Consider the following 18,597-nt stretch of genomic DNA (forward strand, 5'->3'; position numbering starts at 1 on the left):
TGACCTGATCTAAACACTAATCTACATCATGTGTCACAGATAATTAAAAGCCTTGTTAACATATACAACCAAGGTGCTAATTGCTCAATTCTATCGTGGGTGCAGAAGAAGAAAAGACACAGTTGAATATGGACAGAAACTACCTGGAAAGTTTTCAAATTAGAAAGAAGAATTGAGCCTTGAATATATGGATAAGATATGGTGTGATAAAGAAGAGGCAGTGAACGGTTAAGAAACTTAAACTGGGGGAAAAACCCTCAGATGTAAATGTAAAAAAAAATTACTTTCCTTAAAAATAAAATCTAACCATTTAACATTATTTTAAAAATATATAAGAACACCTTTTTGTATAGTAAAAGTCTCAATAATTTCAAAGATTACAACAAATTTTAATGTTTCACCTACAGAAAGTATACAGAACTCTGAAAAATCAAATACAGCTTCCAAAGAATGAAAATATATAAAATTGATTTAAATAGAACTTGATACAATATTTGTTTTATACCCTTGTTATAAATTCAAAAGGGGTCAAATAGTCTAATAGCAAAATGATAGCAGCCTGAAAACAAGTGGCTGTATATTCTCCCACCCCCAATTTTTCTGTGCTTCTCTTATATTCAAAGATTAATGCAAAAACAAAATTTTGGAATCCCCTCTTTGCTGACGTCCGTACACATTACCAAAAAAAAAAAAAAAAAAAAATCCTAGGATATAATGAGGTATACAGCACAAAACCGGCTGGCTGAACTCCTCAGTGACTCCCCTTCATTCACCTTCAGAATTTCTCTCTACTCCTGGCAAAAAGTGAGCAAACAAACACAAACCCAAAAACCTATTTTGTACGTGTATGTGAAATGTGCACACCACAGTGCAAATATGTGATCATAGTTTTTAAATGTGCACGCTTGGCAGTTAGGAAATGTCCCTGTAATCGTTAGGTGAAACTTCAATCCCTTTGATGAAGATACCATCTTTGAGCCAAGCCCTGACAGAAAACCTTTGGTTCCTGTTAGACCCCTCCCTCCCCAGTCAGCTGCTGGGCTCCATCCGGAGGGGTGGAGGCTCCCTCTCTCCATTACAGCTAAGCGTTCCCAGACCCAAGAGAAACCCTGGGTTCCTGCAGAGCACTCAACGTGCAGCAGAGTGTCCCAGCTCTGCAAAGGGCAGCTGGAAATGGATTTAAAATGGCAACGCGGACCAATCAGCGCTGCCGCGCCAAAGCAGACATTTACACGCGCCTCCTCCACAGGCACAGTGGAACCTGGCGGTGCCTAACTCCTGCTTAGGGCTGCAAAGTAGGCGTTTTTATTCCACGGTGGTCTGTATCTTTGAAAAAAATAAATTCTTCCCCAGGTGAAAGTTTTTATTTTGGGATTAGTCCAAAATAATTTGGGGTGTGATGTGTGAAAATCTGAACCTAATTTTTTCAGAGTTTTGTGTTATTCAAGGATGAAAAGAGGTACATTTAAAAATGTACTCCACCTTTTAAAAACGGACTGTGGCCATTATGGTGTTCACATAACTCAGAAACAGCCCAGGCTATAAAATTAGGACTTGGCAGAAAGAGAGTTCTCAGGCAGAAGGTTAAATCGAGGTAAACTGAAGGGAGAGTTGGGCAGTGAGTGCAATTGTGGCGTTAGGAATCTACAAGGTGCCCTTTACCCTGGGAACGTCGGATCCCCGGGGAGGGGGATGAGGAGGGAACTTCGGTTGCCTCTAGTCTTTCCTGGAGAAAAAAGTTCAATGAAGAAGCTGGGGCGCTCTGTGTGTGCACATTGTTTTCACGTGTCTGCGAATGTGCATGTCTATCTGCGTGCCTGTGTGTATGTGTGTGTGTAAATGCGTGTGTTTACCAGCGCATGAATGCCCCCGTGTCCACGTGTATCTGCGTGCATGTGCTTACACGCGTGTTCGTGTGTATCTGCATGCATGTCTCCGTGTATGTGCGCGCTCGCCCGCCCGCAGGCTCTGTGGTGAGGGCATTCCGAGGCGGAGTACGGCTGTCAGGGGCCCTCTCCCACTCCTCTGCAGTCCCTTCCCACTCACAGTGAACCGGTGCGCTGCCTGAGGTGCAGCCTAGACGCTTCCTGCAAAGTGTTGGCTCGGCACGGTAGAGGCGCAGGTAAAGGCCAAGCCCCGAAACGTGGCTCCAGGACAGTCACGTTCCCGCGCCTTCCCAGGACAACTGCCCAGGGGTGACCTCGAGAGGCGGGTGGAGCTAGGCCCACGGCGAGCCAGCCCGGGATCCCCGGCCTGTCCCTTTAACCCCGCCGCCGGGCGGGAGCACGTGAGCGGGGCTCCGGGTGGCACCCGGGCGCCGCCGCCGCCGAGGCAGTTGTATTTCGAACGCTGCCTCTGGCTAGCAGCCAGGCGCCTTGGCTCGGCGGTCCGCCTGGCCTCCCTCCTCCTCATACTTTTCTTCCTGCGCAACCCCCTCCCCTTTATCCGCCCACGATTAGAGGTGGGCACTCCCCCCCACCACCCCCTCCCCAAGCGCAAGCGCGCGCACGCACACACACCACACACACTCACACTCACACACACTCACACACACTCATCCCACTTGAATCTTGGGGCAGAAACTCAGAAAACTTCCAGCCCGGGCAGCGCGCGCTTGGTGCAAGACTCAGGAGCTAGCAGCCCGTCCCCCTCCGTCTCTCCGGTGCCGCCGCCGCCTGCTCCCGCCACCCGAGGAGGCGCGGTGCCACCCACTACTCTGTCCTCTGCCTGTGCTCCGTGCCCGACCCTATCCCGGCGGAATCTCCCTATCCTCCTTTGCTTTCCGACTGCCCAAGGCACTTTCAATCTCAATCTCTTCTCTCTCTCTCTCTCTCTCTGTCTCTCTCTCTCTCTCTCTCTCGCAGGGTGGGGGGAAGAGGAGGAGGAATTCTTTCCCCGCCTAACATTTCAAGGGACACAATTCACTCCAAGTCTCTTCCCTTTCCAAGCCGCTTCCGAAGTGCTCCCGGTGCCCGCAACTCCTGATCCCAACCCGCGAGAGGAGCCTCTGCGACCTCAAAGCCTCTCTTCCTTCTCCCTCGCTTCCCTCCTCCTCTCGCTACCTCCACCTCCACCGCCACCTCCACCTCCGGCACCCACCCACCGCCGCCGCCGCCGCCGCCACCGGCAGCGCCTCCTCCCCTCCTCCTCCTCCTCCCCTCTTCTCTTTTTGGCAGCCGCTGGACGTCCGGTGTTGATGGTGGCAGCGGCGGCAGCCTAAGCAACAGCAGCCCTTGCAGCCCGCCAGCTCGCGCTCGCCCCGCCGGCGTCCCCAGCCCTATCACCTCATCTCCCGAAAGGTGCTGGGCAGCTCCGGGGCGGTCGAGGCGAAGCGGCTGCAGCGGCGGTAGCGGCGGCGGGAGGCAGGATGAGCGCACGCGGTGAGGGCGCGGGGCAGCCGTCCACTTCAGCCCAGGGACAACCTGCCGCCCCAGCGCCTCAGAAGAGAGGACGCGGCCGCCCCAGGAAGCAGCAGCAAGTCAGTACGCTGGCGCGGTGGGGGCACCAGCCCACCCCGTCCCCACTGCCGGGGCCCAGACACGCGCGGGGCGGCCGGAGTGCGGGAGCCCAGTCGCCGCGGCCGTCTCACACTGCCCGCCGGCCGGCTGGGGGGAGCGGCGCAGACCCCACGAGTGCGCCGCGCGGCCCCGGGGCACCAGCAACCCTCCGGGCGGGGAGGTGGGGAGCCGCGGCGGGCGGCCTGGGGAAGGCGGGAGGTGGGGTCGGGCGAAGCGCGTCCTCGGACTTTCGCTATTGTGCACGGCCCCGAGTGGCGCGGTGTCGCCCGGTGACTGGAAGCGACCGGGATCCGACAAACCCGAGCTCGCAGGCGCTTTCCGAGCTGCTTTTGCAACTGCCCGGGAGGAAGGAGGTGCCGGGGACCCGGGCGCTTCGGCCGATTTGGGCTGAAGGGGCTAGAGTCCTGGGGGCCGGAGGCTCTTTCTCCCGCCTCCAGGGGCTGCTGGCGGGTCGGGGGCTGGCGCGCCGCAGCCGCCCCCTTGGCGCCCTCCTCCAAGCTCTTGGTGGCCCAAGACTCGCGCCCTCCCGACAAAGAACGCGTGGAGACCCGGCTGCCTGGTCCTCTTTGGGCTCTTTAAATATGCGGCAGCCGCCGGAGGGAGCCCGGGGCAGGGGCTACGGGAAGCCTGGTTCCCCGCGGGACGGGGTTAACTCGCCCAGCTAAGGGCGCGTTGAAAGGAGTGTCCAAGAGAGTGCAGGGTAGCCAGGGTCGCTTTCTCGTCAGGGGCCCGGTCCCCCTTTTGCCCCTGGATCTCGCGCCTCAGAGCTGCAGCCATTAAATGCTCTTCTCCAAGGCCAGTGGCCGGGGGTTGAGTAGGGGACGATCGAGGGGCGCCCGGGACCCTGCGGAGTGGAGGGTTTTGTCTGCGGATGCAACCAATTAAGCGTGCAGCCGGCGCTTGCAGAGCTGCGCTCAACGCGCAGGGCTGGGGGTTTTGTTCGCCGTAATTTCCAAGCCGCGGCGGGCAGGGTTGGAGCGGGATATGTCTATTGAGAACATTTAAACTCCACTTTCTCGGGCTTTAAAACTTCCTCGCTCCTTAGTCTTAAATCGCTTCCTTCATGGCAAACACGCCGATTAGAAAATAGTCCTAGAGTCCAAAAGTTGTCCGAGAGCAAGGTGGGGAAACTGAACAATGTTTGCTTGCCAGTGCATTTCAGAAAAATTGAGAGTTGTACCTTTTTGAAATCATCAAAGGAAACAAGCCGATCTAGAGGCCCCTGAGTTTTCCCGCTCTGCCCAAGCGACACTTTACACCGCATTTGAATCCTGTTTTACACCTCCCAGGAAGTCTCTGCCCTCCCCCACTTTTTTCCCACCCGCCACCCAGCTCTAACTCACTAATTACCCCCCCTCCAAAAAAATAAAATCCAAAAGGAATTACAATGGGGTCTGGAGGTGATTGGATACTTTACCTTTGAGTTAAGGCAGAATTCACAAAGAAAGAAAAATGTGTCTCCGATGTGTTTGCTCTCGATGTGCCCACTGGTGCTAGTGGTCCCACAGAAGCTTGCAGGGAACCTTCCCGAATTCTCTAAATGGGATGCGAATTTTCATTGAGGACGTTCATAGGTTTTAAGTTAATTAGCCTCACTTAATCACCGAATCTGAATGAAATGTGAATAGATGATTCACTGGATAAATATTTGGGATCTGGAATATTAATCATCGCATTCTCTTAACCACTTGAGTATTTACTACTTGGCATAGGAGCCATTTAAAGTTTTGCTAAACCTAGTGATTGCTTCCATTTCTCATTCCCAGACACTCCATTCCTCCTCGCTTTTACCCCCTTTTAGTTTTCTCCACTCCACCCCCATAAGAGTTTTCTCAAAAGAAAGTTTTGAAGAAAATATGTTTATTTTTATCAAAAGATATTTAAATTTAGACTGGAGGCCATGCCTGCATCTCCAAAAGGAAGTGGAGAATTGAAGCAATTAACTAGATAATTCAAGCAAAACCTCCCACCATAGATTTACTATAATTATTTGGAAATTTTAGGGGGAATGGAGTTATTTTGAACTGAAGAACTTGAATAATTGCTCCAGTATTTCACTCAGAATGTGTCAGTTGAATCATAATCCACCTAGAAGGCAGGTATACAAAGATGATTAAAAGCCACCTTTTCAATATGGAAGATTGTTGAAATATCTGTGATGGTAGCTTCGTATTTCTGTTGTTTGAAATGCTAGTATAATGGAGAGTGGTGTTCGTTTAAAATGCTTATTATTCCTATGAGTTGCCAAATGCATAGCCCTGTAAACTTTACACCTTAAAAGTATATGACTTTCTTTCTAGAACATGCCTCTTCAGTCTTTGTTACCATTTTAGGTTTGAAGTAGAATCTAGTTTTCATATACAAAACAGAGTTTCCTCTTTGAACCCTTGCATTAAAAGTATAGTTATTTCCCCTTTCTGTAAACTCTGTACCATCATCATCCATTTATGCTTGAACTGAACGTCTTCCAACAGCTCTTTTGAGCAGCACATGCAGAAAATATAGCTAAAGAGTCAGGGTCAATTTCTTTCAGACATTCTTGCCACAACAGCATTTTTTTTCCCTCACAATTAGGAACCAACCGGTGAGCCCTCTCCTAAGAGACCCAGGGGAAGACCTAAAGGCAGCAAAAACAAGAGTCCCTCTAAAGCAGCTCAAAAGGTGAGATTTCTCAAGTCAAGCTCTCCTAACTTCATCAATGACTGACTACAGGAGCCTGCCTGTAACTTTCCCATTCTAACTCCGCAGCTAGGAATTTGTTCCAACTGGGTAACGCAAGACTCATTTCTTACATTTAACATTAGTTAGATATGAGTTAACCTTTTTTCTAAGCAGATGCTCAGCATAAAAAGTTTATGAAGATACTTAACAGTGTTGTTTTTAAACAAACAGCCACCAAATAATTTGAACCTTAAAACGGGTAGAAGTGAGGAAGGAAGGAGTGGTGGGGGGGCGGGATGGAAAATGACACAATTAATATTTGCACCAGTTGTAAATAGTTAAAAACAAATCAAAACTATAGATTTTGCCTGGTGGTAAAGTTTTTGCAATTTCCTCTGAAAAATGATAGAGATTGATTTACTTTGTGCTTATTACATGGCTACTGCAAACCAAATCCCCCTATTAAAGTACTTTGCCAAATAGATGATAATTAGAAGTAAATCTAGTTGTAGCATAGTGGAAAAATTTCATGAATTTTACAGCTTTAATTTTGATAATAAAGTATACTGTTTGTTTTACAATAAACCTGCAGTATAGTATATCATAATCTCAAAATGCCTTTTCATCAAGTGACGTAGAAATGTCTGAATTGGACAATGAGACTTTTTAAAACAAATATCTCTTTTTGGGCAGAATAGAACCCAGTTAAGTGTAATATTCAGTGTTTTTCTTAATAAATTTAAACTTGCAGTTTAAGATAACTTCAGGTTGGCTGTGTTTAAGCTAGCAAAGAGGAACTATGTCAGGGTTAATGCATGTATAGAGAAGTACCAGTCACTTTTTTGACTTTATAAATAAATTGGAAAAAAAAGTTTCTGCGTCTTATTTGTAGGTTTGTGTAGTAATTGAGAACAAAGTTTCAAAAATCAGAACTAAATTTGGATATACCTTTTCACCGGTTTTGGGTACTCCATGTACAGTATTTGTTAGAAAGGACTATATGCTCATCGTTTGGGGATTAATGTTTTGTGTGGTTTTCTTTGTGACTGTGGGTACTAACTGTAATATATGTAAACTGCCATAGCAACTAATGGTACATATAAAGTTATTTAAGAAGTTACTATGAGTTCTTGTCTGTTTTAACAGTTTTGAACAGAGTTGAGGAGCATATTTTTAATATATTTAAATTTAATTGCTTCTTAGAGTTTAGATTTGTGTTTCTTATTTAATCAATAAACTTTAAAATAGCTCTAACCTTGTTATTTAAAAACGGCAATATATAATCTGGTATTTTTAATATGAGTACTTTATATTTGTTTCATTTTATCTCATTTATAAATTAACTAAAAAGGACTGATTTTACCAAGGAGTTTTTCTATGTTGTGTAAGTGTGGAGTTTACCTAATTTACTTTTATTCTAAGGAGATGCACAAATGAATATCTTGTTAGCTAACACGCATTTAAGCTGTGGTGTAATTCCTCTGAAAAACACATCATGATAATATCTCCTAGGAAGAAATCTTTAAATTTCACCATAAATAAGTAATTTGAAATTTCATACTAAAAAGGAAAATGAATTGTCTCCCATATTTTACTGTATTTCATGTTTTTTGGATGAATAGATAGAAACGCTCCCATTGCCTCCTCTTCATTTTAAAAAGCTTACCACTGACTAACAAAATTTGTATTGAGAAAAGGGAAGCTGAAACTAGTGCCTAGTTTACCACCTAAAGTAAAATTTTTAAAGTTGATCTATTCCTAAGTAAGGGTTGATTTATTTTTAGTGACTCTAGTGACAGGCGTTTGTAAATGACCCCCCTAAGCCACTCATCTTTCTGAAAATTCTTCATGTGTATGCATACATTATTCCAATTTCCAAAACAGAAGTAGGCTTTCTTTTTTCTAAAGATTCCTTCTCCAGAATCTTTCATTCTTTCAGACACAATTATTTCCTACAATGGTGTTATAAAAATCCCTCTTGTAATAAAAATGAATAAATACATTTGCCCATAACATGACTTATTTTTCTTCAGTTTTATAAATTACGCTTCATCTGGAGAAGAGAATACCTTGCAAAATAATGAATGACATTGATGAATCGTTCATGGCATGTATAAACTTAAGGTATTTTCACTTTCAAATCAGAATTTGTTAAGCATGTTATTATTCTATATAAACATGATTTTCAAACATATTTGTTTATTAAGCATATATTGTGTTCTAACAAAACATATATGTTCGTCAGGATTTTGCAATGCAAATCTTTTTAGAAAAAGTTATATTGTTCATAACATGTAAGATAAACATACCCTGTGAGACTGACCAGAATAGATATGAGAAGTCTTCTATGAGTAACAAAGTGAGTGTTTTCCTGTAAACTGAGACCCATCACAATGCAAAATACATTGCAAAGACTGGTAAGTATATGAGAAGAAAGAAGCCTAAAATTAGAGGAGCTGCAATGCACACTGAAATCCTGATGGTTATATACTTAAAATTTCTTGCTGCTTGGAGTTTCTTGACTTACAAAGTTTATATTTGGGTTCAGTAACTGGCCTTGGGACATTTGAAAACAAAGCTGTTGATTAGAAAATTAACAGTGTGAAACTGGACAATGCATGCAGAATGCTGCAAGACCAAGTGAATGACTACTAAATTAGCCATCACTTTAATTTCAAACCGTATTCAGTAGAAAATTGATTTATATAATATGTAAAACAAAGACATTTATAAAAACACAATTCCCTATGCTTGGAACTTTTGGAAGAGAAGATAATTATTCTTCAGTCTACTTAATATTCCATTAAAACTAATTACTATGCATGACCATTGTGTGATGATTCTAGTCATTCCTCAGAACTCCAATCTGAGTGCTCAAAATTTGTCCCTGAATCAGTTTCATATAGTTACCTGAATAAAAGAAATCAGAAGTTAAAGTTTTCCTGAATAATTCATTTGTCCATGTGTGTATATGTCTGTGTGGGCATATCTTTACCCTTTTATTTATTTTTTAGTCTGAGGTACACCTATGACCAGTTATGTCTTAACTTCCTTTTTTGTTTTGTTTTGCTTTGCTTTCCTTTCCTGGTTGTGCTGGATGGAAATCTTTGCATTTTTACAGTTCCCAGATGGTTAGAGAGAAAGAAGTTATAATCTCCTTTAGTTTAGGGTTTTGTTGTACTTTTTTAATCATGACAGAATACTGGAGGGGTTGTCACTAATTCTTCAGTGTTGAAGGTCTCAAGTCAAATTCATCTTTAAGTTTTAAGCCAATTCTCATTCACATATTTTAGGAAGTTTTTTTTCTGAGGTTGAATTAAGTTTTATTGGAAGGAAAATGAAAATTAAAAAAAAAGATCTCAGGTGTGAGATAACCCTATTTCATCATGTCATGTATTTGCTTCACCACCCTTTTGGCTTTAGGTGTAATGGACAGATCTAGGGAGCAAAGTGCAGAATGAAAATATCTAGATAAAGTAGTTATAGTTAAAATAATGTGTTCAGAGTAAATGTTTAATCTCTGTGTTCAATTTGCTATAAAAAGAAGGCCTGAATTAATTAGATACTGTAAAGACTACTTCATGCTCCTTCTAATCATTTGCATTCCTAGAAATGTGGTTTGCTTTTCATAATCATTACCCACACCAATCACAGATATTTTAAGAAGAGAGAAGATAGTTTTAGTCACCATTTCAGAAAAATCATTCAGCATAAATGCTGAGTGAAGACAGAATTTTCTTCAGAATATAGTAGGCCTAATTAAAAGGAGAAACCAAAGACATTATTATAGGTGAGTTAAGGAAAGGTAACTTTGGAAGTTATCATATAATTCTGGCCTATGGTTTCTAAATTAAACTACTATGATTTAGTTTAATTCCTCTGTGTTTCAATGGGCAGGTAAGTTTTATTGTGAGATTCAGGGCCCTATCTGAGGGTACAAATGAATTCAGCAGGTGAAATTAAGTAAAGCCCAACTGTTGTTCCATTATCTTGATATTTAGGCTGACTTACCTAAACAATTGACTCATTTTTTTCTTTCACTTTGCCAGGGAAGACAAAGCCTTACTTAATGCACCAGCACATTCTATCTGGCAATGCTTTTAATTATCACAGATTATGATCCAAATATGGGAGATTGAAATACATTTGAATTATCTTATGAAGTAATTTTATTTCAAGGGACCTATAGTTCTACTTCTCTGGAAGCTCTCATCCTTCTGAACTCTTCTGAACTTGAAGTCTCCTCATTTCTCTGGCTGACCTACATTCCTGGCTCATTTTTATCTCAAGTTCTCAACAGATCATTTTGCTAAGGAGATAGAATATACCAGATTGGTATTCTATTGCATTTCAGTTCTTTCTCAAGAATAGATGGGTGCTGAAGAGGATTTTATGTCAGTTAAATCATTCAAACATGTCTTGTCTTGTTAGTTGACTTTCTGCAGTTTACAGAGCAGAAGGCACAAAGTGGAAACTGAATTAATTTCACTGATTCTGAAGGTTTTAGTTATGAATCTTTGTTCTGCCAACCAAGAGAAAAGGGGAAATAGAGAACTGTTATCTGTTAGGGCATTGCATTATTTCATATTGTTTTAATACACTGAGCAATTTTGAATGGCATATTCTATTTAAATTAGAGAAGAGTAGTGCAGGCATTCTCTTTTGTCTAGGATAATGTTTGCTCAGAAGGTAACTCCTGTGATCAATAGCAATGATCTCTTGTATCATTGCTATTGATGTTTATGATTACAAAAAAGGTAGAGAGAAGATTTGGAGGAGAAGAATCTTAAACTTTGAAAATGATAACTTTGCCTGTCATTTGGCTTTGGTTTTAATTTAGTGTTTGTATACATGAAGATAAGCATGTGCAAAATAAGGACACCAGAGTTGACAGTAAGGGCTAACTTGGGTAATAAGCAGGAACTACAATGGGTGATGGAAGTTACTTATATTTTCTATTGGAAAATATATTGTGATAGCAAATTGTAATGTCTCTTCAAGGCTAAAAGTGTTGCATGTAAAATTAGGAAACTTACAGAACTGGATTATCAAAAAGGTAAAATGAGAATTTCCTCAGTACTTAGTAGGATTGATTCATAGAGTTGATTTTGATATCAGTGTACATTGATTTATACTGTTTATATTTTTAAAAATAGCAACTGAAGGAAATAAAATGTGTTTTCTAGGCTTTGGATAGTGGGCTTCATGCAGATCAAGATACATGCAAACAAGACAGGGCACCTTCACACCCAAATATTTTTCTAGTTTTTTTTTTGGTACAGATGCACTGATGGATTTGCAGTGGGGGAGTTCTGGCTATATCATAGTACATAAAAAAATATGATGAGAGAACTTGTAATAGCAAAAAATTAATAGCCACCTAAACCTGACCCTGAAGTCAGAATTGAATTATTCTTAGTTTCCAACCTCTGCTCTTGTCCATGTGTTTGTAGGAAACTTGGAAATACATTACTTTTAACTAATTTGATTTTCACCCTAGAAGGTTATCTTTTATTTTTTAAATTTTCCCATGGCAGTTTTATTTTATATGGGAATAGCTCTCCAAAGAACAGACACTTTACTGCATTGAAATCAGATTGGGTCTCAGTTCTGCTACCTGTGAACATGGGCAGGTTGCTTAATCTCCCATTTGTAAAACAGGGGAAGTAACACCTGCCCTGCCCTACTGAAGTAAGATAACGCTTGGAAAGTCACTTTGGAAACTAAGAGAATTGGTAAGTATTATATTTGTGGGTAGCATTTTAAAATAAGGGGAGGGAAAAGAAATTACATTTGACTAAGTGCTAAATGCCATAGCTTTTGTCAGGCACTTTACATATATGTTAGCTCCTTTAATCCTCTGATTTAGGCATTGTGGTCTTCATTCCACAAATGAGAAAACTGTGATTCAAAGATGTAAACAGGACATATCTGATATTCAACTCTGGTAAATGGTAGCACCTGGGTTTGAATTCACTTTAATTCTAAAGCTTATACTCTTTCCACTACCATGTGCTCCCGAATGTTCTGTAAAATATTTGTTACAAGGTAGATTTCTGTTATCTCCAGTAACCTGAAATGCAGGTTGGAAATTACGCTTTGGGAAACCTTTGAAGGGCCACTCCAAAGGTTATAAAGGGGTTGGAAATGTATGCCTTCTGCGACTGATACCCACAAGACTTCTGGCTCCCAAATATATCATGAGGCTATGTCTTTGGGAATTGTAACACATCCAGAAGCTTTCTTCTTTGCTAAATGAGAGGGCTAGGTGAAATTATCTCTAGTTTTACTGAACTCTAGAATTCTGATGATAAGAGGGAAATAAGACACACATATAGTATAAACACTTTTCCTTCCTTTCTTTTTTCCTTCCTTTCCTCTTGCCCTCCCTCCCTCCCTTCTTCCTCCTTCCTTTTTTTCCTTCCTTCCTTCTTTCCTTCCCTCCCTCGCTCCCTCCCTTCCTCCCTTCCTCCCTCCCTCTCTTCCTCCCTTCCTCTCTCTTTGCCTCCCTCCCTCCCTCCCCTCCTTCAACAAGTATATAGTGAACACCTCCTGTACACGAGGCACTAGTGCTAAGCACTGCTTTCAAGCTCAACAGATGTATTTGCTAGTGAATTTCTTTCCTAATTAGTTTTTAAAATGTGCAGTACATTGAAGAGCCTGGAGTACAGAACTTCTTAGAGAAAGAAATAATTATATTTCCCATTTAACATTTCTCCCAGTCTTCATGGACTTGCTTCTAAATATATCATAAAATTAAGTGTACAGTTTTGAATCTAAAGTTTAAAACATAAAAATATTAATGAGGGCAAACAAGGGAGAAATGACACTTTTAATGAGATATGATTGTTATAAATATTCGCATAATAGTGCTGGTAATAGTCTGAAATTTCAGTTCTTACCAATGAGAATTCCAACCATATCTCCGTTTTCTCTCTTGATGTGAGCAATAAATAGTGAGAATTAGTTATGTCTCTGTTATACATGGGTTTGTAGTATAAAGCCAAGTTCTATTCTGGCAAAGGAAAACCAAATATACACTTCTACAGTATTGCATATGTTAAAACAAAACAAGCCTCCTGAATGTTTTGTTTGTCTTTTTTGAAAAATAATATCCTGAAGAGCATTAAACACAGGAAAACAATATTAAAGCTGATGTTTTCCAATATGTAAAAATCCTGGATCTAAGCTGGTTTACAAACTAAAACCCTAACTTGTTTTGCAGCCTTTGTGGAGTTTGATTAGAATGATTAAATAATGTGGGTTTTAAAGAACAATGAAAACCTCCCAGATTGACGCCACACAGCACAGCTAATGTGTTTCTTCTAGATGTAGTCTCAGAAGAGGGTTTCAGTTTACATGTAACACTGGCCTGAACGACCAAGGAGCAAGTTTGCTTTTAACAAGTCCGAGTGATAATCGTGATATTTTGCCCTTTAGTTAATCGTGCAAATTTTATTTCTCAATAGGCTTTTTGTAAATGAGATGCTCATTTAAAAGTCATCTTATTTGCAGGGCTTTTTCTGTTTTTGAGAGATTTGCTTTCTCTGACTTTGAAATACAGTGAAACCCTTTCAGAAAAAAAAAAAAAAAACTCTCTCTTCAATAGATTTTAGATACACCCGGATCACATCATGGCCCCTGAAACATAACAACCGTGCAGAAAAAGCCTGGTGTAGCACTGTTAACTTCTAAAGTCAACGGGCTCCTTCTCCCACCCCAACTTCACACCCCCTTTTCAATAAAAAGGATTTCTATTTTCCATGTTTGTGTAATTTACTACTGGGTTAACTGTGCAATCTTACAGTTGCTTCCAAAGATTAAGTCAGATGCTGCTCCGGTGCTAGAGAACTCCATACTCATGTATAACTCACTATGCAATAGCCAAAGGGATCCTTAAAAGCCTCATTCTAAAGGTGACAGATGGGTGTGAAGGAATACTTGCATTGACCAAGCCTCCTGTGAGAGGAAACTAACTTGAAGAAAAACTCCCTTTCTGGGAGGCCGAGGCGGGCGGATTACGAGGTCAGGAGATGGAGACCATCCTGGCTAACACGGTGAAACCCTGTCTCTACTAAAAATACAAAAAATTAGCCAGGTGTGGTGGCAGGTGCCTGTAGTCCCAGCTACTTGGGAGGCTGAGGCAGGAGAATGGAGTGAACCTGGGAGGTGCAGCTTGCAGTGAGCAGAGATTGTGCCACTGCACTCTAGCCTGGGCGACAGAGCGAGACTCCGTCTCAAAAAGCAAAAAAAAAAAAAAGAAGAAAAGAAAAATTCCCTTTAAGGGTTCCATCTAGTTAGGAGTGAAAGAACACTTATGGAGCACCTCATGGGAGGCAGGAACTTTCTAAGTACTTCTAGGAATGACTTCTCACAGGAGGAGTCATCTCCATTGCACAGATGAAACCAAATTGAGGTCTTCAAGGACCTGCCCAAAGTCATAAAGCTAAAATGGAAGAGGAGGAATTGGAATCTAAGCGTTCCAAGGTAGAGTCTGTGATCTTCTCAGGGCACCTGCCTCTCCATGAGGCAATGCTCTGAAGAGGGTATGATTTACTTGACACTCTGGGCTTTCGATAAATTCATGCCCTTGGGACTGAAGGTAAGACAATGCCACTAACATCTGACAATAAATGGTTCCTTTGTGGAGCCATTCAAAAGTAATAAACAATGATTCAGAGTGTCCAAATCTGATGGTTAGATAGAACCCCTAAAGGCTACCAGGTTTCCTTTTGTTCTGGGAAATTAACTGAATCAGTGACAATTTTAGTTTCCTAAAGTATTTTTTATGGTAGCAAATGCTTGTATACTACCAGGTAGTGGCATTGTTAAGAGGCTAGGAGCACAGTCTTTACAGTTAGACAAAACTGGGTTCAAATCCCAGGCCTGCCACTTACCTGCTTTGTTTGTGACCTTGAGCCAGTTGTATACCTAACCTATCTAAGACTTAGTTGTTCATCTACAAAATAAGAGAAATAATAATACCCACTTTATAAGGCTGCTGTAAGGATTAACGTAACACATGTGACTGACAATCGAGTGCCTGGGATATTTAAATGCTCAATATGTGTGAGTTAACATTACAGTCATATAGAGTTTGGGTTAATTCATGGGACCTGTTGGATAGTAATGCCAGATCAGGGAGATACTATTTGGTGAGAAATGTTGTGGCTTCTTTTATCTCTTATCTACCTGTCTGTCTACCTGCCTATCCATCTATCTGTTTGTCAACTATCATGTAAAGCTATCTGTTTTTACCAGGCAGATTGAAGAGAAAAAGAGGAAAGTTTCATTTGGCAGTGTAGACAATCAGTGTCACTGTACCAAGTACCCCCACTGGCTGCTACAGTCAATATCACTATACCAAGTACCCCCCACCGGCTGCTAACTCAGATAACAAAAGTAAAACGTGGAACAAGGTATCCTGGTTCAAGTTACCTGTATTTGTGTGTTAATATAGCCATGGATGATTCTTATACATGAAACAATATGTACTAAGTTTTCTTTATCCTAAAAAGTAGGAACACATGTTTTTATAGATGTATGTGATATGTGTGTGTATTGATGTGTTGTTGTGTCTGAAGATTGGACTAGGGCTGACAAAAACAGTGAAAAACTAATTGCTTTATAAATAATGTTAACAACTGTGACATCAGAAAAATCTTCTGTGAAGTAAAGCAATGAAACAAACTCTCAAGATAGAAATGTATTCGTGTTAAGTGTGGGATTATTGTTAATAAAGTACATTTTTAATTAGTCATTATTTCTAGGCACATAATAGTTTTCATCACTGGGACAAACTGATGATTTCTGCCTGCTTTTTTTCCCTCTGCTTTAGGTGAACTGATTGACAGGTGATTGTTTCAGGCAAGGAACATTAAATTAAACATGTAGAAGCGTGCAATGTTTGTTATTTTGAATTAGAATGCTTGTGTATTCTTTTTCACATTTATACTTGCTTTTGACTACCAATATAGGTAGAAGAGCTTTGTAAATTGTAAAGTAATATATCAATATTAATTTTTGCAACTTTAGTTGTGACATGGAAAGAATCTTGATCATCTTAAGAAATATTAATTTTCTAAAATATTAACTTATGTAGTTACAGAATGTGGGGATAATGTTTTTAATATGGACAGAAATAAAAGCAAAATAGCTTTTGAAAAAGCATTTTCATGTACGTCAGAAGAGATCACTACAGGGGGAGTCTTTTAGGGTGAGGGGTTGCATAGGTACTTCTTTACATCATGCAATGAAGAAGAATCTACTCAGAAATGTGGAAAAAGATTAACGTTAGAGGAGACGAAGTTTGTTAAAAAAAAAAAAATCGATACGTCATCTGCAAAGCAGAACATTCTTACTTCAAATGTATCTCTTGGTGCAGTACTTATAAACAATGTCAGGTAGAAAATTATAATGACTTCCTTTTTCATTTGCAGAAAGCAGAAGCCACTGGAGAAAAACGGCCAAGAGGCAGACCCAGGAAATGGGTGAGTAATAAGATATAATTTTTCTTCTTTTTTTGTAAAGAAAAATTTCTGTTGTATTAAATGAGCAAAGTTTTATTTCGTCGATTACATGAATTTCCAACTTCTGGTTTGATGAATCTTTGAAAGGGTTAAGGCAAGAGACAAATTATCATCACTTTCTACCACTAGGCTCCAGGTGTTTATGTAGAACACTTTTCTTTCCTGAAGGTGGACTCATTTTTCTATCTCTTATCAACATCAAAAGAGGCTCCACTCTTCCTTCAAATGGGGTAACAATGAGATGATTTGTTCAGTAGATTGAGTAACTAAAGTTAAAGGGTATTATGAAACCTTGGAAGTTGATTACAAATGGTGATAAAATTCATACACAATGTGTATGTGATAACTTTTTAATGTTTTTCTTTTTCTTTTTTTTTTTTTGGTTTTCTCCATGGCTTTTTTTTTGGACACATCTCGTTTTCTAGGTGGTTTGTGTTTTCTTTTTCACATGGCTTTGTTAGGAAGCAAGGGTTTATTTCGAGTTTTTCTTGCTTCCCTTAGTAGTCATTCTCCACATGCAAACATTAGAGATAGCTGTATCCATACAAGTGCATTTGATCCTATAGGCACACAGATCCTGTATCTTTTGAGGCCAGAAATTCAGTGGTCACTGAAGAGCTTTGCTAATTTTACTGCTTGAACTCTGTTCCCTTGGTTGCTGTGTTACCCACGTTCTTCTGGTCTGTCTTTCCCACTGACGGAGAAAAGAAGTCCTAAAAATGAATGAAATCGTTTCTCAAGAAGGATGAGAGTATCCTTTACACCCAGTGTTGCATATGATGGGTTCTTTGGCTTTCCTTTTTCCTCTTCCCCAGTTCTTTCTTCATGCTCCAAATTTTAAAAAGTTTTTTTTTTTTCTGTTATGCTGGATTATGTGTTCCTGTTTGCCATTCTTTTCTCCTCTAGAGTTCTGTATCACTTTCTATTTACACTTTGGTATTGCCTTTCATTTAATTTATTCATCTTGTATTTTTCCTCTGCTCAACATGTGTTGGAATTAGATTTCTTAGCATAAGGAAATGGGATGATCTTTAGATGAAAAACATCTCAGTGTTAAAGTGTAACCTTAAAGTAAGGATATTTCATTCAAGCTTCTGTTCATTAAATTAGTTCTCTCCAAACCTACTTATCAACTGGTGATCATCTAGCCTGTGCTTGATTACCTTTAAAGTTAGGGAACTTGCTACCTCTCAAGGCTGCCTCTTTTTTTCTAGGAAAGCTCTGAACATCAGAAAATTATTCCATCTGACTACCTGTAACTTCAGTCCACTGTCTCTAGGTCATCCTCCTGGGAATATACAGAGTAATTGTTTTCACTTTCACTCATGATAGCCCTGCAAATGATTGAGGACAATTAATACATACTGTTTGTATGTATCTGTGTTTTTATGTAACACATACTCCAGTTTTCTCATTTTTTCCCCATAAAGGAACATTCTTGTTATTCTTTTCTGAACATGTTTGTTCTTTAATCTTTTGAAAGATGTCACCTAGAACTAAATATCATATTTCAGGTGTGGGTTCCATAAACAGTGGGTTTATCACCTTCCTCGTTGTACATATGGTTCCAGTTATCAATTGCTGCTTAGTTAACCACTCTAAAACTTAATAGTGTAAAAAAACTATTTTATTATGCATATGGATTCTTTGGGTCAAGGATAGGCAGGGTAGAGCAGAAAGTCTTGTCTCTGCTCCATGATGTCTGGGGCCTCCACTGGGGAGACTCAAGCATCAGGGGATGACTCTAATACTTGGGATCCAGAATCTGGAGCTGTTTCACTTACAAATCTGGTGCTTTATCACGATTGGCTGGAAATCTGGGCGGATCTGGGAGTGCGTGCACTGGATCACCCATACATGGCCTCCCCAGGATAATCAGCCTTCTTACA

General features: G+C 40.7%; 1 protein-coding gene across 8 annotated transcripts in view; it reads left to right on the forward strand.

Annotated features, from left to right (window-relative positions):
* The first annotated feature begins 2,310 nt into the window (after positions 1-2,310).
* HMGA2 (high mobility group AT-hook 2) overlaps positions 2,311-18,597 on the forward strand; it is a 141,270-nt gene continuing 124,983 nt past the window's right edge. For 5 of the 8 annotated variants that reach the window (XM_054527357.2, XM_009247990.3, XM_063712182.1 and 2 more), the window contains exons 1-3: positions 2,376-3,478; positions 6,093-6,179; positions 16,619-16,669. In XM_054527357.2, the coding sequence (XP_054383332.1) occupies positions 3,368-3,478; positions 6,093-6,179; positions 16,619-16,669 (249 nt within the window). In that variant the 5' untranslated portion in view covers positions 2,376-3,367. Of the gene's footprint in view, positions 3,479-6,092; positions 6,180-16,618; positions 16,670-18,597 lie in introns of all 8 variants that reach the window. The other 3 variants (XM_002823485.6, XM_009247996.4, XM_009247994.4) reach the window with 3 other exon arrangements.

The sequence above is a fragment of the Pongo abelii genome, chromosome 10 (genome assembly GCF_028885655.2).
Source record: "Pongo abelii isolate AG06213 chromosome 10, NHGRI_mPonAbe1-v2.0_pri, whole genome shotgun sequence".
NCBI classification, from domain to species: Eukaryota; Metazoa; Chordata; class Mammalia; order Primates; family Hominidae; genus Pongo; species Pongo abelii.